Source organism: Acromyrmex echinatior, chromosome 10, assembly GCF_024713525.1.
Source record: "Acromyrmex echinatior isolate Ae372 chromosome 10, ASM2471352v2, whole genome shotgun sequence".
NCBI classification, from domain to species: domain Eukaryota; kingdom Metazoa; phylum Arthropoda; class Insecta; order Hymenoptera; family Formicidae; genus Acromyrmex; species Acromyrmex echinatior.
Genome location: NC_141861.1, coordinates 8,783,194 through 8,808,713, shown reverse-complemented (window position 1 = coordinate 8,808,713; position 25,520 = coordinate 8,783,194). Strand labels below are relative to the sequence as shown.

Genomic DNA, 25,520 nt, shown 5'->3' with positions numbered 1-25,520 from the left:
TTTAGGTTGTAGATTCTATTCATTGACGATCAATTCATGGCGCGGTGTGCTTCCATTGTCGGCAACTCTTTAACCGCGAAGCATCTTTTCTTTTATCTTCTTTCCTCACTTTGTGCCACATACCTGCATGGGATGTTAAAATTAAAAATTCATAAAAATCGCACAATTAAAGAATTTTTCAATTTATTGCTATAATTTTAAGAAGTGTGACTGAAAATCTATCTTAATTTTAAATTATAAAATTTTTGAAAAAGCTTAATTTCTCGAAATGGAGCTAAAACGAAACTATTCAAAATTAATTGACTAATAGTTCTTCATCTTAAGATTAAAAAAAAATTCTTCCGTTTTGAATGACTTTTGGTTTCCATCTTTTAAATATCATCAAGCTTCATAACAATATAAAACATATAAAATGTATAAATGTAACAATATAAAATGATTAAAACTCGGTTATAATTATGAATTTTTGATTTAAGAAATAGATAAGCTTAATATTAACTATTTTCATTCATTTTCCAAAATACAATTCTATCAGAAAAATTAAAATATAACAATTATACAAACTCTTAAATTTTTAAACACGACAAACAAATAAATTCATTCAAGGCTAATGATAGTAAAGCGTGATGAGAGAGAGAGAGAGAGAGAGAGAGCGCAAGGCATGATATCAAAACTTTTATTACTTTTCAAGAAGGATCGTCGTTATTCCAAATTGATTGTACATTTCAACTCACTTTGGAGTCCTCTTCAGCAATACCGAGCTTTTGAAGATTATTTACTTCAAGTCCATTGAAAGTTATTTCGCTTATTATCACTTTTGCGATAAAAACTTATTTTTAGTGCAAAAAATGAGATAAAATAGCAATTTAAAAATAATTGCTATTTTCCCATGGAAATTATATTTCATTTTAGTTCTGTATTGTATTGAAAGTATTTTTATATTTACATAATATAGTTGGATTTTAACTAAATTAAACAGCAATATGAAATTGACAAAATATAAATACGATAAGAAAAGTATAATTTATACAACATGCTTTACCATTCCTCTACACTCGTGTATCACGAAATAACTTTGCACGTCCTACAGTAATCATTTTATGCAGAATATAATTAATTTATGATGGCGTTACTTACTACAGTGACAAATCAATTTAATTCATAATAATATCATTAATATTAACAGCAAGGAGCTGAAATTATAACACAAAACTAATATAACATAACGGTATGTAATAGAGTAATTGAGAGAAAATTACCCCCATTCCTTCTATTTTTTCTGACTTCTGTGACATAAATCCCAGCGTATATTTGCCGTAGTAGTGTATTTAGTGTAATTACTATACGCAATCATTTTAAATATTATTAAAACAGACTAAAATACTGAAATAAAAAGTACCTCATAAAAAGTAATCTATATAAATGTATAATTATAAAGGTCCAATATAACACTGTGAAAAATAATTTTTTTAGGCACTTATTATATTTATTAAGCCTAAGGACATTCTAAATTTTTTAATTTTAATGTTACAATTAGTATAATGTCCTAAATATATCTCATATACTATGTCACAGGATATTCAGGATGTATTCAGGATTATCCTAAGGAGCTTTATGCTGTTTCTTTTTAAACACGTATCATTGAGGTAATTTAGAAATAAAGATTTTAATACAAAAATGTTGGGGCTATAATAATTTAAAATAATAGCAATTAAAGTTCACTAGTAACAGAACTGACATTTCGCTAAGACATAATGATATGACAAGTAGTAAAAGTGCTATTAGGAAATTTTCTTAAAAGCATCGAGATTATCATATCAATATTCAATGATATTCTTATTAATAAAATGCTTAAATATAGAAACTGCTTAAAATAAGAAACTCTTTCTGCTTCTATATAAAATCTATATGAAACTTTGTGATTAGTGAATCATTTTTATCAGTATTAACTTAAAAACTATTATGGCCTCGACATTTTTATAATAAGATTTTCATCTCTAAATTACATTAAGAATACGTCGTTAAGAGAAAATGCGAGACGCTATATAAACAAAATATACTTTTTTTTTCTCTTGTCTGTACACAAGAACAATTATAAGCAAAAAAATGAAAAATAATTAATAGATGATGAACATAAATATTTTTATTGTTTTTTTTAAATAAAAAATAAAGACAGGACAAGAAAAATTGTTCTTTCATATTTATTTGTCGATTTATGAATAAGAACCAATTACTCGGTGAGCAAGTTGCATTCCGAAAAAAAAAACTGTTTTGCAAAAAAGCGTTGCAAAATAGCTTTTCATTCCTAACCGTACAATAAATGTCTTCATACCAATGTGTATATAATTATACACTGAATATTAATTACATGATATAATCGCAATTTTTCTTTTCAAAATATTGCAAATGCTGCAATTACATTTAATTATTTCTTTTAGTATTTTTCTTACACGTATAGAGTGTACAATATAATTAGATAGGTATAGACATAATTAATCGTAGATATGCTTCTTCTCGAATCGACAACAGATACTCAAGAATTCCTCCTTTTAGCTGATTAATTTACTCAGTGTAACTATTAATTTTTTATCGAATTTACATCGTTCATTTTGGCCTAGCAGCAAGTCATTATAGAAATTGTAATTAAGATTGCGTTCTTTTATTCACTACGAGAAAATAAAAAATGTTACGTATACACTACCAAAGTAAAACATTTAATTATTACAAAGAAAGTCGTTGGTGATTGAAAACAGAATCTCCTACATTAACTTAACTTCGACGAAGATTAAATCTCTCTGATTAAACACTACCAAACGATAGAATCGTTTATGGAGCTTATTAATGCTATCGTGTTATTAGCTCCATAAACAGCATTGGTAGCATTTGCATTCATAGCGCGAATAGTGTCTCCCCGAACGCATCCATAGACAGAACCATACAAAAGAAAGCAATTCTACATATTTTTTACACATGTAAATATATATAACAGAACTAAGTTTATACTTTTTATTAAGTAATTATTAAAATACAATTTAATCTATATACAAATAATTAACATTACATGTTAGAAATGTTCTTAAATTTTAATACCTTTTGAGTTACGCAATTTAAATTTAATTTTATGACTGAATAAATTAAATTTAATGTATTTATAATTAAAAAGTATATTTGTGTAACTATATATAAAATTTAACATATTTTTCATAAAAATTTATGAAATTTAATATACTTTTCATAAAATTTTATTGCAAATACATTAAATTTCATAAATTTAATGTACACGTTAATCACATTAAAGTAATTATAACTTAATTTTCAGTTAAATCATTCATTACTTTTAATTTCATTCATAACCATGAGCTTCATCTACATGTAAAGGAAGCTCGTGATTACATTTCTAACAGTGTAGTTATTATAATATTTAGTTTATAATTATTTCGTATTCATTTAAATTAACTCATTACGATTTCTTCTTGATTTCAAACATGTCCTGTTTTTACATGCAGAGTACTTCCTTCACTTGTTAATATATATATATCCTTTAAATTAATTTTAAGAATATATGCCACTTCTTGAATGGTTGAGGGAAGCATTTTGCACTTCTTCTCCACAATGGCTATAAACCCTGAGATCGCCAGGTGACGCGCCTCTTCCAATTCGTACAATTCACTAAATATTGGACACGCAAACATTGGTGAACAATATTCGCGGACAAATTCCAAAGCAGGTTGAATCATTTCCAACCATTTATTTTTTATGTACAAAAGTAGCAAAAGAAACCTAGGAGATACGTATGCATTATGCTATATAATTTCAAATCAATTTTTAAATATAGATATACCGGCAATATTTACCGATTTTCACAGGTTTGCTCGTCAAGAGGAAACATATGACGCAGCCACCATAACTTTGCAACCGGTAAAATCGCATTCGATGCATATAAGTGGAATAAGAATTCTCTTCTCTCAAGATTATTATTACAAAATTTTAATTCATTCAACAATAAAGCAAAATTATTAAATGCTTCTGTCGTGATCCACCGTGTTGCTAATAGGTATCCTTGACTTTTTGTCATTAGACAATGCAGCTCGGGATACAAAGTACATATATCTTCAATAGGCATATGTCTTAAATTCGGTCCATAAATCCACTTAGTCAATATTGATTTTAGTTTCTAGAAGTAGATACATAAGAGTTATTATATGTTAATTCAATGAATAAATGCTAAAATTCTAATATGTTTACACAGAAAGATGTTACCTCTTGTATGTCAACAAAATAATAAAACAGATGGATCAGCCAATCATGAGTATTTATACTTTTAAAACGAAAATCCCAAAAATAAGATTTAAGATATAATTCGAAATGTCTTGATCCTAAAAAATGTTCTAAGTAATTCAAAAGAATATATCCCAATTCGTCAATTACACATTTTGTGATATCTTTGGGTAAAATATTTTTCAAATTAGGTACTAGTTTCTGTCCAGAATCAATATCAAGTGAATTTATCTGTAATATTAACAAAATTTAAAGAAAAATAATGAGGTAAGAATGCAGATAAGTATATGTACAGTAAGTCAAGTAAGAAGAGCGTGGTCGAATTAATTTATAAAAAACTGTGTGCAACATTTTCATGTTATTAACCCCGAGATAGGTTCGAATAGTTTCGTACGATATATCTAAACCTTTCTGCTTCAATTTTGCTTGTCCTTGACGCAGTGTTAAGCCAGGATTCCGTGTTAAAACAGATTTACTATTTTTTTATCGTCTTTTTTGTCCACTTTGCATATCAAGCCACATTCCGGTAAATCATCGACATTTTTTGCCACATTATATCACTGCACCCATTTCTGTACGAATGACTTCGACTTTTTCATATTTAGCAGTCGCTAATTGTGACATTTTTGGACCTTTCGGGTGAGTGCAGAGGTACACAGCGTGATGCGTATTTGGTATTTATGATGCTTAATATGATTCTCTTATGAAAGTTCAAATGACAATTCTTCCTTGATAGTACATCAAGGAAAAAGGTGCTCTCTATGAATTCATGATAGATTTCATGATAGGGCGATATCTTTTATTAGCTTTGAGTAAGACCACGCTCTTACTTGATTTACTGTATGTAGAAATACGAATACGTATGCGAAATATAAATGTGTATAAGTAAGTAATTCTGTAAAGTTGTAAAAGAGTAAATTGTTGTTATTAATCATTGATCAGTTATCAATCAACAGTTTCAATGTGTATATTTCGACAGTTTCCGTCTGAATGAAATATTAATGATTTACCTTAATTATAAGATCGTTAACGGTTTTTCTTTCCAGAAATGACATTTTATCAGGAATTATATTTTGCTGATACATAAAATACATAATTCTTCTAGATATGAAGGTACTAAAACTTTTATTTAACCACAAATGTTGGAAATTTGTACACGTAACTAAACCTCCTGCCCAATTCTGAGCAACTTTTTGAGCAATCGTACTGCATATCAAAAAGGAATCTTCGTTAAGTAAAGTTGATGACACAAATATCATTGAAAGACATGACAAATCAATTTCTGGGATATTTGGTGGAAGCACACATATATTGTATTCACGTACATCATCTACAATTATCATTTTAATATACGTTTATAAAACAAAATTAATAGTAAATAATCATTCACGAAAAATATCATTGTACATAACAATTTGATTCAATTTAGTATAGTTCAATTTACACTTTAAAAAACATCGGATGATTTTAATAACCTGTTGTACATAACTTTTAACGTGTTTATAGTATAGAGGAAAGTCCCCTACTATGAGATAATAAACATATCGTAGTGTAAAATCCACATTAATCTTTTTTGGAATGTGACAATTATTTGATGTTTTACCTGTACATTTATATAGAGGACCACACAATTCTTTGGCAATAGTAAGAATATGATGGAAATTTGCGAAACATGATCTACTTTGCTCAATATATTTTTTTTCGACCCACAAACTGACGTTATGTTGTAAATCAAGGTGTATGGTTTCTAATGAACCAACTATAATAATCATTGAATATGACGGCATCGGAAACATTTCAAAACACATGTATATGTATCGGTCTCCATCATTTATTATAGGTCTACATGTCCTCCCACATATTATAATGGTATTGAAATTATTTGGTACAGAAATCTAGAAAAAAATTTTTAATTAATGAAAGATAAATATAAGTAATGACCTATCTCTCTCTCTCTCTCTCTCTCTCTCTCTCTCTCTCTCTCTCTCTCTCACTCTCTCTATACAGTAAAATAAATTATATAATAAATTATATAATAAATAACAGTGATATAGAAAAGTCAAACGTAATTGTTGTTAAGAACATTAAAGGTATCAATTATATTAAAGATATCAATTATAAGTTAATTACATATTTCTTTCTAATTTTGAGCACCCTCCTCAGATCAAGATCAAATACATATCCACATCTTAATTGAGAAAGTCGTGAAAGTTCATAATGAGTTATTATCAATTTTCAAAGTCAAAATTATCACCCAAAAGCGGTTGACATTCCGCATGGCTTCATGATATGCCGAGAATTATATGGTAAGCAACATGAATGGAAAACAATGGTTTGAATCATCATCATGACAAAAACTGAGTTAATTTTGAATGTCACGCAAAGAACTTTAAATTTTTTATTAATATATTACTTAATAAAGACAGTACCCACTAGAATTTATTTTTGACATCATTTACAATTTGACTTACTTACTTAATAAATGACTCAAAAAACATTCCGACTCAATAATCAATTCGCATGGTTCACTGTCCCTCCTGTTCCAAGTGTCTCAGAAAAATATATTCAATTTAATAATAAAAATGTACGAGTTTCCTTTTTTTAGCGTTAAAAGGTTATAATTTATCAAAATCTATAAGAATCCTCGATCACATTTCTGGAAGAATAATGTTCTGAATTACCCAAAAAAAGTAATTCCGTTTTTTTCCAGAAAAACCCTTGAAATATAACTTCATTTTAAATGGCAATTAACTATATATCGTGACAGATTATTCTTTAAAGCTTGTTTTAGAAAAAACATACATGATTTAAGAATTATCTTTTTATGTTGATTTTAATACGGAAATTAAAAAGAATATCTTACTCTATTACTTCCGAAAAGGAAAAAACGCTATGCAAGCTCATAAAAAGTTAAGTGTAATATGTATGATGAAGATGCCTTGAAACTACGACAATGTTAGAATTGGTTCGCAAAATTTCGGTCAACAGATTTTGATGTTAAGGATGCACTATGCTCAGGAAGAACAAAGATGATACCGACAAAATAGAGGCATTGACTGACTTTAATCGATGTTTACCATCACGGGAGATTACTGGAAGAAAAAGATTACTAAGAAGAGATTACTAAGAACATATCCAAATCTTGCGTTGAGAAACATTAATTTGTTTCATGAAAAATCTGTTTTCAAGAAAAAAACGTAATAATTTTTTGGCACACCCAATAATTGACAAAAAAAAAACTGCGATGCTGCGTATGTGATTATCGAACGGTTAGACAATTAAGAAGCAGTATATCTGAACATAAACATCACATTCGTTGAAGCATGTCTACCTGTTGAGTTATTTCATACTATAGATTCCTAAGTAGAACAAGAAGTCATGACGTTAAAAATGGAATTAAAATGAATTGAAAAATAATTTTAACAATCATTTTTTAATCATTTTGACATTATTTTTATAGCATAATTGCTTATTGTTCTGTTTGGGTTACAATTAGACCATGATTTTGACTGGGATATTATCGAGAGTCTAAAAGAGGCCATATCTATGTAAATTAATTGCTCAGATGCTCTTTATCAATGAACAACCAAATTAGTTTTACAAATAGACACGGAAAGTCCACAAATAAAGCTTATTTACCGATAATTTTAATAGACAAAAAACTTTTATTCGGTCAATGTTCATCTCACGTCAAATACACACGTCCTTTTTAATCAAAAATATTTAGACGAGAAATATTCAAGTTTAATTAATTTTAACGGACTTCATAGTTTATATTTATATTTAATCAATTTTAAACACCGACTATTTTATAAACTGTAATTTATTATTTGACAAAAATTACTGAATATGTTTAAAAGGATTGCGACACTTTTTAAATTTTCAATGATGAATTACAGTTTACTACTGCTATTTTTTGTATGCATCGCCTAATCATTCAAGCCAAAACATTCAAGCAATTTATAATTTATGACTTTATTCAACGTATTTTATTTTTTGACAAAAGAAAAGTTTTATTTCCGCAATAGTTTATTATCACACCTGACTCATATATGTCACTTATAATTGTCAGGAATCCGTTATTTATCATAATTAATATTTCTGTAATTAATTAAAATAGCATATGAGAAAATATCATAAAATTATAAATATAAAGGGTATCTCGTAATGACCCGAACAACGCTTAAGATGAAATGTCTTACATTATTTTGAGATGAAAGTTCTAATTATCTTAAAAAAGTCAAGGCTATAATAATTTTTTAACTATAAAAGTTAACGAAGTATACCGCCTAAGATTTGCGTTCGAATATGATACGATGCTAAAAGTGAAAGCTAATTATTGCCTCTTGTAAATATCGATGCAAAGATTATGTAAGCGAAGATACAGTAACTAATATTTCTAATTATTGATATTTATTACGTCAAAAAAAAATAATTTCGCTCAACATTTTATCATTAGGACTTACATCTCAACGTGATATTAAGAATCTCCTCTTAAACGTTGTTCTGTTGGGCATTCTGTATATCTTTTTATGTTTTATAAAAAGTTTTATAAAAAGATTCATTATTTCAAAGTTTCATTATTTTTAAAATAATATTGGTAATCATTTATTAGTCACCATATGTGTCATATAGTATGGAGTAATAACCCTGTTCACCTCGATTATTTTTATACTATTTTTAGAGAACATGAAAATTATTTAATGACGAAAGTTATATAACACATCAGAAGGACAAGTAACAATGCTACTAGTAATTTTGTACACTGGATGAAGGCGTTGCAGGGATTTCGTGGTAATTGATTTTTTAATCACTTTTTAAAATGGAATTATGTTATTTTCTATACGTAATATGTTTCCTCTATCTTATATATAAAAATATTAAAGTAAAATATCAAAAATCTATAATTTACGAGAAATTTTATACTTTATTCTAACGTATTAGCATAAAGTATTGAACATCTTACAAAGTAGATTTTTTTTTATTTCTGTATCTAAATACTTTTGTATACAAAATAACTACAGGGATAGTATTGCGTAAGAAAACCATATAATTTCAAAAAGTGCAGATAATTATGATACCTCCGAAACTGTCTCCACGCCAGAACAATTATTAATATCATATTGTAGTATATTAGATGTTATACAGCTTTTGTAAATAACTCATTTTTATATGTCTATAAATAGCGTATATATTTGAGATATGCAGACTTATTTGACACATCCTATATAAATTGTGCCCTATTTGTGCCGAATCTTTCTTTAAAGTATTTTTGAAGTAATTTACAATCGGAAATTCTAATGCAAAAATGTCAAGGTTATAATAGTTTTTATATTAACAGCGATGAAAGTTAATAGTTTTATAAACAATGTTTTACCTGCTAAATTTTTAAACATATTTTCCAATTCTGCAAACTGTGCGCTAATAGTTAATTATTGATTTTTGAAACTCAATACCAAACTAAAACTGGAATAATAATAACAAATTAAATTAATTATCAATTTAACAATAATACATCTTTTTTTCACGTCAAAAGTAGTTTGTCTACCAAAATATAAAAGTTTACCGTACGAGATAAATAATCCTGATTTTAAATTCATTTCGGTAAGTGACATCATAGATGATACCGTATCTTGCTTGTGTATTTGTAACATATAAAAAGATACCTTAGAAAAACGGAAATAATTTCCTAATAGAAGTATTGCGTAAAGGAGATCTTCATCATTCCTACTTGTCATACTATCGTGTCTGAGAGTGGATAAAATATCATCTGTGTCATTAGTGAATTTTAATCACTGTTAATTTAAAATTATTATAAAACTATTATAACTTCGACATTTTTTGCAGTAAGACTTTCGTCTAAAAATTATTTCAAGAATTTAACTTTAAGAGGAAATATGAAAAAATAAAACATCTTTAATATATGTATATACATATAAAATATAAGTGATAACTACTTAAATTCTTACCTCCGCGGTGAATGTAAATCTAACAGATGGTGAATCTTGACAGGGAAATATTCCTCTGGCATATGTAAACTAAAAATGTGTTATCATTACTGTGAATTTATAGAATTTACTGTTTATTTATTTATCATATAATTTATCGTATAATTTACCTTGTTGTTAGTTATTAGCAAAGGATGAGTGCCATCAGAAGTTTGGTCACTTCTTAACCAATACAGTACAGGAGAATCTTTACGTGTTTCATACATAATCAAAATTGCACAACTGTAAAATATGATAAATTTTTACGTATAAAATATTTATTTCAATATTTTCTGAAATCTGCAGGTTTTGAAACATTTTATACTTACTTATAGTCAATTTGATATGGCTTATTGCAATATTTATATTCAGTGAAACGACCTCTATATTTGTGCGGTATCCGAATAATAACAGATTTACTTCCAACACTACGGTTTTGTTTAACGTTATATTTTAATTTATCACTACTGAAGTATTCTAAGACATCCATCTTATCTTCATTGAGTTGGTAGATATCTAAAATCTAATTGTTCAATTGTTATATATTAATTACAAATAAAAAATTACGAAACTGTGCTCAAAATAAAAGAAAATGTTTACTAACTATTTCGTCATATTCAGGTTCCATTTCTATAAATAAAATTGCCGTGCCGCGAAGGACTGTTTCATTAAAGTCGACGAATAATTCTAAATGGGTATGAATTATCCTAGCAATATCTAATAATTAAATAATCACAGAAATTGAAAGATATTCAAATATTTACCGTAGATATATATGTATTAAACATAAGTACTTTAGAAACATAATATACTGTAATTTAAAACTTTGTATTGTGTTTTCCTTTTCTTGTTTTGTACAGTATGGATTAATATTAAAAATGCTATATAATTTGTACTTTATTCTTTTAAGGAGACACGCACAAGTTGTAATACAATCAAATATTTAAAAAAATTAGGAATGAGATATGCATGACAATTTTTAACTTTTAAACATGCTAATAAAATCATTATTGTCGGATGTCACAAGCTTTATTTTTTCTTTTTCAAGCAAAGATAAGAAGAGTGTACCTCAAATGTTTAATATTACGTTCTCATATAATTAATTATGTAATTAAAATACCTGGATTTGCGTAGGAATACGGATCTACAGAAGACTTATCCATTTGAAATGTATTGCATTAGCATTTCGAGATGAATGTCGAAGACAAGTCTTTATCCTACTAAATGAGTTTCAAGAGCGTTTCTTCTCCTTTCTTATTTTCCCTATCTTCTGTTCATGTGTATATTTACCCGTGTTTAACGTATTAGTTTGTTTATTAATTTATAGTCAAATATTCATATTGGCTGTGACTTTAATGTATCTCACATAGGACTGATTTAACAAGTTAAATTAACTCGATATAGTTTTCATTTAATTAAATTATTTAGCACACAATTGAATATTTTTATGTAACAATTTTTATGATAATATAACTTATATAAAATATCCAGATAATATAGATAATAATATTTAAAATAAGGAACAAATCAGATATATACAGGGCTTGTTTTTATAAATATTTTTTCAAATATTAATAATATATGTATATATTTATTTACATTTCTACTATTTTCTATCTATTCTTCAAAATATGAGAAATAACTTATAATCATGTTGATATATATATATATATATATATATATATATATATATATATATATATAATACAAAGGCGGCGAAGTAAAATTTTCTGAGTTTCTGGGGATAAATGATGGATAACTGAAGAGAGGGGAGGAAGGGGAGTAAATATATTTCCTTATTCATATCTTTCCTACATAGTAAAAGTAGACGGTTTAATTTTATTTTTTTAATAAAATTATTAATGAGTTTCACCATTTAACTTATTTACTATTTCTCGATAAGTGTACAATGTCGCAATAAGAATGATTAAAATGTTTTTGTTTCATGTGATTTAAACGTTTTTATTTCATTGTCGATCAAAGATAACTTATTATTTAAATATCTTAAATGAAAAAATGATCTTTCATTCGAACAAGTTGATGTTTAATATAAGAGTTTTTATTTTTCTTTTTTAAGAGTGTAATTTTAAAAGTAATTTTAAGAATCATGCTATATGTAATACGTATTTTGTACTTTTAAGGAGACATGCAGAATGTTGCAAGTCATGATACAGTTCGAATAATTTGTCGATTATACGGTGCGAGCTATGCGAAACGGTTTCGCCTTTCAAACATGTTAATAAAATCTCTGTTATTAGATGTCCCACGTTTTATTCTTTTTTCAAGTAAAGGTAAGGAAGATATACTATAAATGTTTAATTTTATATTCTCATATATTTTCTCTAATTTTATAATTAAAATACCTTGTCTTGCATAAGAATACGGATCTCTAGAAGGCAAGTTTAAATATTGAAAATATTCTTTATTCTACAAATTTAGGTTGTAGATTTTATTCATTGACAATCGCGATGTGCGAATTCACGGCACGATGTGCTTCCATTGTCGGCAACTTTTTAACCGCGAAGCATCTTTTCTTTTATCTTCTTTCCTCACTTTGTGCCACATACCTGCATGGGATGTTAAAATTAAAAATTCATAAAAATCGCACAATTAAAGAATTTTTCAATTTATTGCTATAATTTTAAGAAGTGTGACTGAAAATCTATCTTAATTTTAAATTATAAAATTTTTGAAAAAGCTTAATTTCTTGAAATGGAGCTAAAACGAAACTATTCAAAATTAATTGACTAATAGTTCTTCATCTTAAAATTAAAAAAAAATTCTTCTGTTTTGAATGACTTTTGGTTTCCATCTTTTAAATATCAACAAGCTTTATAACAATATAAAATGTGATTAAAACTCGGTTGTAATTACAAATTTTTGATTTAAGAAGAAGCTTGATATTAACTACTTTTATTCCAAAATACAATTCTATCAGAAAAATTAAAATATAACAATTATACAGATATAACAATTATACTCTTAAATTTTTAAACAAGACGAACAAATAAATTTGAAGCTAATGATATAGTATAGCGTGATCAGAGAGAGAGAGAGAGAGAGAGAGAGAGAGAGCGCAAGTTATGATATCAAAACTTTTATTATTTTAAGAAGGATCGTCGTTATTCCAAATTGATTGTATATTTCAACTTACTTTGGAATCCTCTTTAGCAATGCAAATACAGAAGATTATAAGAGCTATTGAAGATTAATTACATGAGCAGTCCATTGAAAGTTATTTTTCACTTATTATCATTTTTGCGGTACTCATTTTTAGTGCAAAAAATGAGATACAATAGCAATTTAAAAATAATTGTTATTTTCATGGAAAAGCATTGTATTTCATTTTAGTTCTGCATTGTATGAAAAGTAAGTATTTTTATATTTACATAATACAGTTGAATTTTAACTAAATTAAAAAGCCATATGGAATTGACAAAATATATATACGACAAGAAAAGTATAATTTATACAACATGCTTTACCATTCCTCTACACTCATGTATCACGAAATAACCTTGCACGTCCTACAGTAATCATTTTATGCAGATTATAATTAATTTATGATGGCGTTACTTACTACAGTAACAAATCAATTTAACTCATAATAATTTCATTAACAGCAAGGAACTGAAATCATAACACAAAACTAATATAACATAACAGAGTGTAACAGAGTAATTGAAAGAAAATTATCCTCACTCCTTCTATTTTTTCTGACTTCTACGACGTAAATCTCAGCGTGGCGTATTTGCCGTAGTTACCCTATAAGCGATCATTTTAAATATTATTAAAACAGAATAAAATATTGAAATACACTTCATAAAAAGTAATCTAAGTAAAATGTATAATTATGAAGGTCCAATATAACACTATGCAACAAAAATAATTTTTTTTTACACATAGAAAATTCAAGTTATTCTCAAAAATAGAGACAAAATATAATAATAATGCATATGTGTCGTTGCGTGATATCAAATCATTTGTTTTTTATGCGCATTTGAGGCACACAGTGAAAGATAAAATTTTAAAATTGTTTGAAAAATATGTATTTTTATACTAAATTAGTGGTAAAATGAGAAAATGATAAAATTAAAGCGGAAATAAAGGGAGATGTCGAAAATATGTATTTCTAATTGAAAATTACTCGACCTCTCAACTGAAAAATTTCGACCTTTCAACACAAATGGTCATAATGCATTTCTCTTGAAGTTAGATACGTATAATGCCGCGATCAAATTTAGGCCCAATTGCATAAGGTTATTTTGACTTTAAGCAAGGCTTAAACTCTGTCTCTGTCTCTCTTTCGCTTTTGAACAAGACGTAGAGAGTTTTAAGTCTTGTTTAAAGTCGCACGGTGTAACAGTCCATATAAATGTATGCAGTAAATAAATCTTGAAACTACTGCCTCTAACAGCGTAGGACATTTTGTTATAAATGTCTAAAGACATTGAAGACTACGAAATGAGCGCCTCATTACGTTCGACAAGACATAAAAATCACAAGTTGTAAACATGTCCGTATGTAATTTTTGGAACTTTCTAATATTCTAAAAATATAATGCTTTCTAATATTCTGATATTCACAGGAAAGTTATCAGAAGATGTTTAGAACTTGTTATGGAGGTGTTTATGACATTTTTAGGCGCTTATTTATTAAGGCTAAGGTTCTAAAATTTTCAATTAGTATAATGTTACAATTAGTATAATGTTCTAAATATATCTCATATATGTCACAGGATATTCAAGATATATTCAGGATTATCAGGATATAAGGAGGTTTTATGCTGTAAGGTTTCATCTTAAAGATGTATCATTGAGGAAATTTAGAAATAAAGATTTTAATACAAAAATGTTGGGGCTATAATAATTTAAAATAATAGCAATTAAAGTTCACTAATAACAGAACTGACATTTCGCTAAGACATAATGATATGATAAGTAGTAAAAGTGCTTAGGAAATTTTCTTAAAAGCATCGAGATTATCATATTCAATGATATATCAATATTCAATGATATTCTTATTAATAAAATGCTTAAATATAAAAACTGCTTAAAATAAGAAACTGTTTCTGCTTCTATACGGAATCTAAACTTTGTGATTAGTGAATCACTTTAATCGGTATTAACTTAAAAACTATTATGACCTCGACATTTTTATAATAAGATTTTCGTCTCTAAATTACATTAAGAATACGTCGTTAAGATAATGCGAGATGCTATATAAACAAAATATGGTTTCTTTTTTTTCGTCTATACACAAAAACAATTATAAGCAAAAAAAATGAAAAATAATTAATAGATGATGAACATAAATATTTTTATTGTTTTTTTAAAATAAAAAGTGAAGATGTATGACAAAAGAAAAATTATACTTTTATATTTATTTGTCGATTTATGAATAAGAACCAATTGCTCGGTGAGCAAGCTGCATTCTGAAACCAATCGAAAAAAAACCATTGCAAAAAAAGCGTTGCAAAATAGCTTTTCGTTCCTAACTGTACAACATATCATTGTCTTCATATCAATGTGTACATATACTGTATTATAGACTGAATATTAATTACATGACTTAATTGTAATTTCTCTTTTGACAAAAAATATTGCAAATGCTGCAATTACATTCAATTATTTCTCTTATTACTTTTCCACGTGTAAAGTGTACAACGGATATATATAGACCTAATTGATTGTAGATACGCTTCTTATCGAATCGACAACAGATACTTAAGGATTTCTCCTTTTATCTGATTAATTTACTCAGTGTAACTACTAATTTTTTATCGAGTTTATATCGTTCATTTTGTCCTAGCAGCAAACAATCATAAAAATTGTAATTAAAATTGTGTTCTCTTATTCAGTACGAGAAAATAAAAAATTTATGTTACGTATACACTATAAAACAAAAAAATTTAATTATTACAAAGAAAAGTCGTCGGTGATTGAAAACAGAATCTCCTACATTAACTTAACTTCGACGAAGATTAAATCTCTCTGATAAAACACTACCAAACGATAGAATCGTTTATGGAGCTTTATTAATGCTATCGTGTTATTAGCTCCACAAACAACATTGGTAGCATTTGCATTCATAACGCGAATAGCGTCTCCCCGAAAGCATATACATAGACAGAGCCATACATAAGAACACAATTCTATATTTTTTACATATGTAAATACATATAACAGAACATTTTATTAAGTAATTATTAAAATATAATATAATCAATACACAAATAATTACACTGTTAGAAATGTCTTAAATTTTATTACTTTTTAAGTTACGCAATTTAAATTTAATTTCATGACATTAAATTAAATTTAACGTATTTGTAACTAAAAAGTATATTTGTGTACCTATATGTAAAATTCAATATATTTTTCATAAAATTTTATTGCAAATACATTAAATTTCATAAATTTAATGTACACGTTCATTACATTTAAGTAATTATAACTTCATTTTCAGTTGTGAATCATGCATTACTTTTAATTTCGTTCATAACGAGCTTCATTTACATGTAAAGGAGTACATTTGTAACAATGTAGTTTGTGTAATATTTAGTTTATAATTATTTCATATTCATTTAAACCAACTCATTTCGATTTCTTCTTGATTTCAAGCATGTCCTGTTTTTTACATGCAGAGTACTTTCTTCACTTGTTAATATATATATATCCTTTAAATTAATTTTAAGAATATATGCTACTTCTTGGATGGTTGAGGGAAGCATTTTGCACTTCTTCTCCACAATGGCTATAAACCCTGAGATCGCCAGGTGACGCGTCTCTTCCAATTCGTACAATGCACGAAATATTGGACACGCAAACATTGGTGAACAATATTCGCGGACAAATTCCAAAGCAGGTTGAATCATTTCCAACCATTTATTTTTTATATACAAAAGTAGCAAAAGAAGCCTAGGAGATACATATGCATTATGTTGTATAATTTCAAATCAATTTCTAAATATAGATAAACCGGCAATATTTACCGATTTCCACAAGTTTGCTCGTCAAGTGGAAACATACGATGTAGCCACCATAGTTTTGCAACCGGTAAAACTGTATTCGATGTATATAAGTGTAATAAGAAGTCTTTTTTCATAAGATTATTATTACATAATTTTAGTTCAGTCAACAAAAAAGTAAAATTATTAAATGCTTCTGTCGTGGCCCACCGTGTCGCTAACAAATATCCTTGACTTTTTGTCATTAGACAAAAGTCTAGCAGCTCGGGATACAAAGTACATATATCTTCAATAGACATAAGTCTTAAATTTGGTCCATAAAACCACTTACGCAATATTGATTTTAGTTTCTATAAGCAGATACATAAGAGTTATTATATGTTAATTCAATGAATAAATGCTAAAATTCTAATATGTTTACACAGAAAGATGTTACCTCTTGTATGTCAACAAAATAATCATGCAGATGGTTCAGCCAATCATTAGTATTTATACTTTTAAAACGAAAATACAAAAAATAAGATTTAAGATATAATTCGAAATGTCTTGGTCCTAAAAAATATTCTAAGTAATTCAAAAGAACATATCCCAATTCGTCAATTACACATGTTGTGATATCTTTGGATAAAACACCCCACAAATTAGGTACTAGTTTCCGTTCAGAATCAATATCAAGTAAACTTATCTGTAATATTAACAAAATTTAAAGAAAAATAATGAGGTAAGAATACAGTAAGTATATGTATATAGAAATACGAATGCGTATGTGTATGTGCGAAATGTAAATGTGTATACTTGCAAAATAAGTAATTCTGTAAAGATGTAAATGTATAAATTGTTGTTATTATCAATCAACAGTTTCAATGTATATATTTCGACACTTTTCGTTCTGAATGAAATATTAATGAAATTTACCTTATTTATTAGAGTGTAAGCGGTTATCCTTTCCAGAAATGACATTGCATAAGGAATTATATTTTGCTTATACATACAATATATAATTTTTCTAGATATGAAGGTACTAAAACTTTTATTTAACCACAAATGTTCGAAATTTTTGCACGTAACTAAACCTCCTGCCCAATTCTGAGCAACTTTTTTAGCAACCGTACAGAATATCCAAAAGAAATCTTCATTAAGTAAAGTTGATGACACATATATCATCGAAAAACATTGTAGTTCAATTTCTGGGATATTTGGTGGAAGTACACATATATTGTATTGACGTACATCCTCTACAATTATCATTTTAATATATGTTTATAAAACAATAAAGCTAATAGTAAATGAATAATCATTCACAAAAAATATAATTGTACATATAATTTGGTTCAATGTAGTAAACTTCGGATGAATTTAATAACATGTTGTACATAACTTTCAACGTGTTTATATTAATAGAGGAAAGCCCCCTACTATGAGATAAGCGCCTAATAGATAGCGGCGTTTCTGACTAATAAATGCTATCAATTGATTCCGCCATGAATTTATTGAAAAATATTTAGTAGGAGATTCATTATTAGATCATACCTATAATCATTGTGAAATAAGATTTTAGAATTTGAATGTCTTTAAGTTTCAATGCGATCAACTTTGTTTATTATTTAATAAATAAATATTTAGCAATAAATTCTTCATGTAGTGATAGAGTAAGGTTATACTAATAGAAAAATACGGGATATATTGAATTGTTTAATTACAGAAATTAGATTTGATCATCTAAAACCATAAGGCGTGGAGATCGTAACATGAGATACTCAGGACATTTCTAATATGAAATAATCCTTTCTCTTATGTTATTGCGAAAATCGTTGCAAAAGTATAAAATTATTGTAAAGTTAAGTATAAAGTTATAATAAATTATTGTACAATAATAAAAAAGACAATCGAAATGAACGTCGAGTATATCTGCTTGATTTCAATTACCTAAAAACGAGTTCTGGATATAAAATCTATTGCATGCTCATTTTTCGCATACGCTGGTTGTGTTTGCTTGTATTTTAGAAACACTAGATAAAGTTTTTTAATTGCATTACAAATAATTAGTTTTACTATCGATTTCTCAGGTCATTTCATATTAAGAACACACAAGAATATTTTGACTTTGCGATTTGCTCACTTTTTACATTCTTTTAATTTTAAAATAAAATGAAATTTGAATTAAATTTTATGTAACTTTATCTGTGTAATGCTTATTAGATTCCCTCCAAATGACCTATTATTACTTGAATTCTGCCTATAGACTCCTAGCATTTACCCAAAATGAAATCGGTACCTCATAATAGGGGTCTTTCTTCTATTAATACTTCTACTAATAAGTAGTGTGGTTTTATATTCCTGATGATAATATCAACGCCATTATGGTATGATTTTATAATCCATTATGTCCACATCATAATAGTGTTAATATCAATACCGACACATTAAAAATTACATAAACACGTGGTGTAAAATCCACATCAATCTCTTTGGAATGTGACAATTACTTGATGTTTTACCTCTCAATTTACGTCTATATAGAGGACCACACAATTCTTTGGCAATAGTAAGAATATGATGGAATTTTGCGAAACATGTTTTACTTTGCTCAATATATTTTTTTTCGGCCCACAAACTGACGTTATGTTGTAAATCAAGGTGTATGGTTTCTAATGAACCAACTACAATAATCATTGCATATGCTGGCATCGGAAACGTTTCATAAAACGTGAATTTGTGTAGGCATCCATCTTCTGTTATACGTTTACATGTCCTCCCACATATTATAACGGAATTGATATTATTTGGTACAAAAATCTAGAAAAAAAATTTTTAATTAATAAAAGCTAAATATATGTAATGACCTATTTATATAATAAAATAATAAATAGCAGTGACATACAGAAGTCAAATTGTAATTATTAAGCACATTTGTTTTATGTCAAAAAATGAAATATATTTATGAAAGACATCAATTATAAGTTTACATATATCTTTTTAATTTCGAGCACTCTCTTCAAATCGAGAGCAAATACATATCTATATTTTAATTGAGGAAGGATCATAATAAGTTATTATCAATTTTCAAACTTTAAAAACCAAACTTTAAAAAATGGAATTAAAATGAATTGAAAAAAGATTTTAACTATCATTTTTGAATCATATTGATCATTATTTTTATAGCATAATTTCTTATTGTTCTGTTTGGGTTACAATTAGATCATGATTTTAACTGGGATATTGTCGAGATTCTAAAAGAGACCATATCTATGTAAATTAATTGCTCAGATGCTCTTTATAAATGAACAACCAAATTAATTTTACAAATAGACACGGAAAGTTCACAAATAAAGCTAATTTATCGATATTTTACTAGACAAAGGATTGAAGAATTTTATTCGGTCAAAATTCGTCTAATACACACATCCTTTTTAATCAAAAATATTTTAACGAAAAATATTCAAGTTTAATTAAAACGGACTTCATAGTTTATATTTATATTTATTCAATTTTAAACATTGACTATTTTATAAACTGTAATTTATTATTTGGCAAAAATTATTGAATATGTTTAAGAGGATTGCGACATTTTTTAAATTTTCAATGATGAATTATAGTTTACTACTGCTATTTTTTGTATGCATCGCCTAATCATTCAAAACATTCAAGCAATTTATGACTTTATTCAACGTATTTTATTTTTTGACAAATCAAAAGTTTTATTTCCGCAATAATATTTATTACCGCGCCTGACTCTTATATGTCATTGTTATTGTTTCTTTATAATTGTCAGGAATCCGTTATTTATCTTTCTATAATTAATTAAAATAGCATATGAGAAAATATCATCATAAAATTATAAATATAAAGGATGTCCCGAACAACGCTTAAAGTGAAATACCTTACATTATTTTGAAACGAAAATTCTAATCACCCTAAAAAAGTCAGGGCTATAATAATTTCTTAATTATAATCATTTAAAGTTAACGAAGTACACCTAAAAAAATAATAAAAAAAAAATAATTTTACTCAACATTTTATTCTTAGGACTTACATCTTAACATGATATTAAGAATCTCCTCTTAAACGTTGTTCTGTTGGACATTCTGTATATCTTTTTATGTTTTATATAAAAAGATTCATTATTTCAAAGTTTCGTTATTTTTAAAATAATATCGGTAATCATTTATCAGTCACCACTGAGTCATATAATGTGAAGTAATAATAAAACCTGTTCACCTCGATTATTTTTATACTATTTTTAGAGAACATTTAGAGAAAATTATTTAATGACGAAAGTTATATAACACATCAGAAGGACAAGTAACAATCTACTACTAGTAATTTTGTACTCTGGATGAAGGCGTTTCAGGGTTTCGTGGTAACTGATTTTTAGATCACTTTTTTAAATGATATTATGTTGTTTTCTATACGTAATATGTTTCCCCTATCTTACATATGAAAATATTAAAGTAAAACATAAAAAATCTATAATTTATGAGAAATTTTATACTTTATTCTAACGTATTAGCATAAAACATTTAACATCTTACAAAGTTGATTTTTTTTATATCTGTATCTAAGTACTTTTATATACAAAATAACTACAGGGATCGTATTGCGTAAAAAACCATATCATTTCAAAAAATGCAGATAATTATGATATTTCAAAAACTGTCTTCACGCCAGAACAATTATTAATATCATATTGTATAATATATTTGATGCTATACAGCTTTTATAAATAACTCATTTTTATATGTCTATATATAGTATATATATTTGAGATAAGCAGACTTATTTGACACATCCTATATAAATTGTGTCCAATTTGTACCGAATCTTTCTTTAAAGTAGTATTTTTGAAGTAATTTACAGTCAAAAATTCTAATGCAAAAATATCAAGATTATATATTAAGTTTTTATACATATTAACAGGGATTAATAGAGAACGTTAACAATTTCATAAACAATGTTTCATCTGCTAAATTTTTAAACATATTTTCCAATTCTGCAAATTGTGCGCTAATATTGATTTTGAATCGCAATCCCAAACTAAAATTGGAATAATAATAACAAATTAAACGAATTATCAATTTAATGCTAATACATCTACTTTTTTTCACGTCAAAAGTAGTTTGTCTACCAAAATATAAAATTTTACCATACGAGGTAAATATCCTGATTTTAAATTCATTTCGGCAAGTGACATCATAGATGATATCGTATCTTGCTTGTAACATATGAAAAGATTCCTTAGAAAAACGGAAATAATTTCCTAATAGAAGTATTGCGTAAAGGAGGTCTTCATCATTTCTACTTGTCATTCTGTTGTGAGAGTGGATGAAATATTATCTGCGTCATTAGTGAATTTTAATCGCTGTTAATTTAAAATTATTATAAAACTATTATAATTTCGACATTTTTTGCATTAAAACTTTCGTCTAAAAATTATTTCAAGAATTTGACTTTAAGAGGAAATTTGAAAAAAATGGAACATCTTAAATATATGTGTATACATATAAAATATAAGTGATAACTACTTAAATTCCTACCTCCGCGGCGAATGTAAATCTGATAGATGGTGAATCTTGACAGGGAAATATTCCTCTGGCGTATGTAAACTAAAAATATAGAGTTATCAGTACTGTGAATTTATAGAATTTACTGTTTATTTATTTATCATGTATAATTTACCTTGTTGTTAGTTATTAAAAAAGGATGAGAGCCATCAGAAGTTTGATCACTTCTTAACCAATACATTGCAGGAGAATCTTTACGTGTTTCATATATAATCTTAATTATACAACTGTAAAATATAAATTTTTACACGTATAAAATGTTTATTTAAATATTTTCTGAAATGTTTATTTCAATATTTTCTGAAATCTGTAATTTTTTAAACATTTTGTACTTACTTATACTTAATTTGATATGGTCTTTTGTAATATTTATATTTAAATTCAGTGAAATGACCTCTATATTTCTGCGGTATCTGAATAATAACAAATTCACTTTCAACACTACGGTGAGTTTGTTTAACGTCATATTTTAATTTATCACTACTGAAGTATTCTGAGACATCCATCTTATCTTCATTGAGTTGGTAGATATCTAAAATCTAATTGTTCAATGTTATATATTAATTACAAATAAAAAACTACGAAATTGCTCAAAATAAAAGGAAATGTTTACTAACTATTTCATTATATTCAGGTTCCATTTCTATAAATAAAGTTGCCATACCGCGAAGGATTGTTTCATCAAAGTCGACGAATAAGTTTAAATGAATATGAACTACCCTAGCAATACCTAATTAAATGATCACAGAAAGATATTCAAATATTTACTGTGGATATATATGTATAAATCATAATTACATAAGAATTATTACGTAATATACTGTAATTCAAAACTTTATATTGTGTATACGTTTTCTTGTTTTTACTGTATGGATTGATATTAAAAATACTATATAATTTGCACTTTACTCTTTTAAGAAGACACGCAAGAAGACACAAGTCGTAATACAATCAAATATTTAAAGAAATTAGGAATGAGATATGCATGACAGTTTTTACCTTTTGAATATGCTAATAAAGTCATTATTGTCGGATGTCACACGTTTTATTTTTTTTTTTCATGCAAAGATAAGAAGAGTGTACTTCAAATGTTTAATATTACGTTCTCATATAATTAATTATGTAATTAAATAAAATAATAAAATACCTGGATTTGCGTAGGAATACGGATCTACACAAGGCAAATCCATTTGAAATGTATTGCATTATCCTTTCGAGATGAATGTCGAAGACAAGTCTTTATCCTACTAAATCAATTTCAAGAGCGTAGCGCTTCTTCTTCTTTCTTATTACCCTACTTTCTGTTCATGTTTATATTTTCCTCTGTTTAACGTATTAATTTGTTTATACGCAACTTATAATATTCATATTGGCTATGACTTTAATGTATTTCACATAAGACGGATTTAACAAGTTAAATTCACTCGCTATAGTTTTCATTTAATTAAATTACTTAGCACACAATTCAATGTTTTTATATAACAATATTTATGACAATGTAACTTATATAAAATATCCAAATGATATAGATAATATAGATAATATATTTAAAATAAGGAACAAATTAGATATATACATGGCTTGTTTTTTTAAATATTCTTTCAAATATAAATAAATTTATATGTATATACTTTATTTTCATAATTTCTATTATTTTCTATCTATTCTTCACGACATGAGAAATAATTTATAATCATGTTGATGTATATATAAAATACAGAGGCGGTAAAGTGAAATTTTTCAGTATACATATATATATATATATATATATATATATATAACTCCATATATATATATATATGTGTATGTATGTATATATATATATATATATATATATATATATATATATATATATGGAGTTCCCAAGGATAAGTTGATGGAGCGCTAAGATGGATAGAGGGATAAGTACAATATATTTCCGTATATGTATCTTTTCTGGATCATAAAAGTAGCCGCTCTAATTTTATTTAATAAAATTATTAATGAGCTCCATATTTAACTTATTTACCATTTCTCGATAAATGTACAATAAAAGTGATTAAAATGTTTTTGTTTCATTGTCGATCAAAGATAACTATTTAAATGTCTTAAATAAGAAAATGATCTTTTATTTGAACAAGTTGAAGTAGTTAAATCGTTAAAAGAACGCGTAAATTTTACGTGTTCTAATATAAGATCTTTGATTTCAGGATTGTCATGTGAAAATTGCACTATATATCCTTCAAGCAATGCCGTGACATTTTTCGTATGTTTGTAATTTTTAAATTACAATTTCTAAATTTCTACCCGATAAACATCATACAGATATAAAATTCAGAGTATGGAATTATTCAATGTATCCATATCAATCATACTGGAGTCGCTGCCTCTAATTAAATATCCGTATTTTAGTATATGTTTAGTAAATTTTTGTAATTTAAAAAAATTTTTTTAATTGTATAGTATAGATATATATATCTTTTTCCTTATCCATACACATATTTTGTCTTGAAAATGTATAAAAATGATTAAAGTAATGATGTATTAAAAATACTGAAATAACGTAGTAATGAATAAATAAATAAGATAAAAATTAAACAGTTTACATAGTAATCATTTATAGTATAATATCTCAAAGTACGTTAAACTAAAGTATATCGCAAAATAATTTTTGTTATAATTCATTTTGATATTTTCATATTTTAGATTGTTATAACTATAAAAGAATTGAATTGTATAAGAAAA

The 25,520-nt window shown here is 26.5% G+C and overlaps 3 protein-coding genes across 4 annotated transcripts; all 3 read right to left on the bottom strand.

Moving 5' to 3' along the window:
* Window positions 1–634: 634 nt before the first annotated feature.
* On the bottom strand, window positions 635–11,806 carry LOC105150329 (leukotriene A-4 hydrolase-like). Its single transcript, XM_087410408.1, has 10 exons — window positions 11,386–11,806; window positions 10,870–10,982; window positions 10,595–10,788; window positions 10,397–10,508; window positions 10,248–10,316; window positions 5,882–6,173; window positions 5,289–5,608; window positions 4,261–4,509; window positions 3,855–4,174; window positions 635–3,780 (listed from the first exon to the last, which is right to left on the bottom strand). The coding sequence occupies exons 1-10, from the start codon at window positions 11,426–11,428 to the stop codon at window positions 3,480–3,482; spliced, it is 2,013 nt and encodes a 670-aa protein (XP_087266534.1). The 5' UTR covers window positions 11,429–11,806; the 3' UTR covers window positions 635–3,479.
* A 3,696-nt stretch (window positions 11,807–15,502) lies between these two features.
* On the bottom strand, window positions 15,503–17,933 carry LOC147908265 (uncharacterized). The gene is made up of 3 exons (XM_087410294.1): window positions 17,672–17,933; window positions 17,260–17,585; window positions 15,503–17,185 (listed from the first exon to the last, which is right to left on the bottom strand). Exons 2-3 carry the CDS (start codon window positions 17,532–17,534, stop codon window positions 16,852–16,854), a joined length of 609 nt encoding a protein of 202 aa, XP_087266420.1. The 5' UTR covers window positions 17,535–17,585; window positions 17,672–17,933; the 3' UTR covers window positions 15,503–16,851.
* LOC105150328 (leukotriene A-4 hydrolase-like) lies at window positions 15,503–24,549 on the bottom strand. 2 transcript variants are annotated; one of them, XM_087410292.1, is made up of 7 exons: window positions 23,944–24,549; window positions 23,414–23,526; window positions 23,133–23,335; window positions 22,912–23,023; window positions 22,770–22,838; window positions 19,734–20,031; window positions 15,503–18,470 (listed from the first exon to the last, which is right to left on the bottom strand). In XM_087410292.1, exons 1-7 carry the CDS (start codon window positions 23,984–23,986, stop codon window positions 17,929–17,931), a joined length of 1,380 nt encoding a protein of 459 aa, XP_087266418.1. In that variant the 5' UTR covers window positions 23,987–24,549; the 3' UTR covers window positions 15,503–17,928. The 2 variants fall into 2 exon arrangements, with proteins under 2 accessions (XP_087266418.1, XP_087266419.1); XM_087410293.1 differs by lacking the exon at window positions 15,503–18,470 and having other exon boundaries at window positions 19,202–20,031.
* Between the last annotated feature and the right edge of the window lie 971 nt (window positions 24,550–25,520).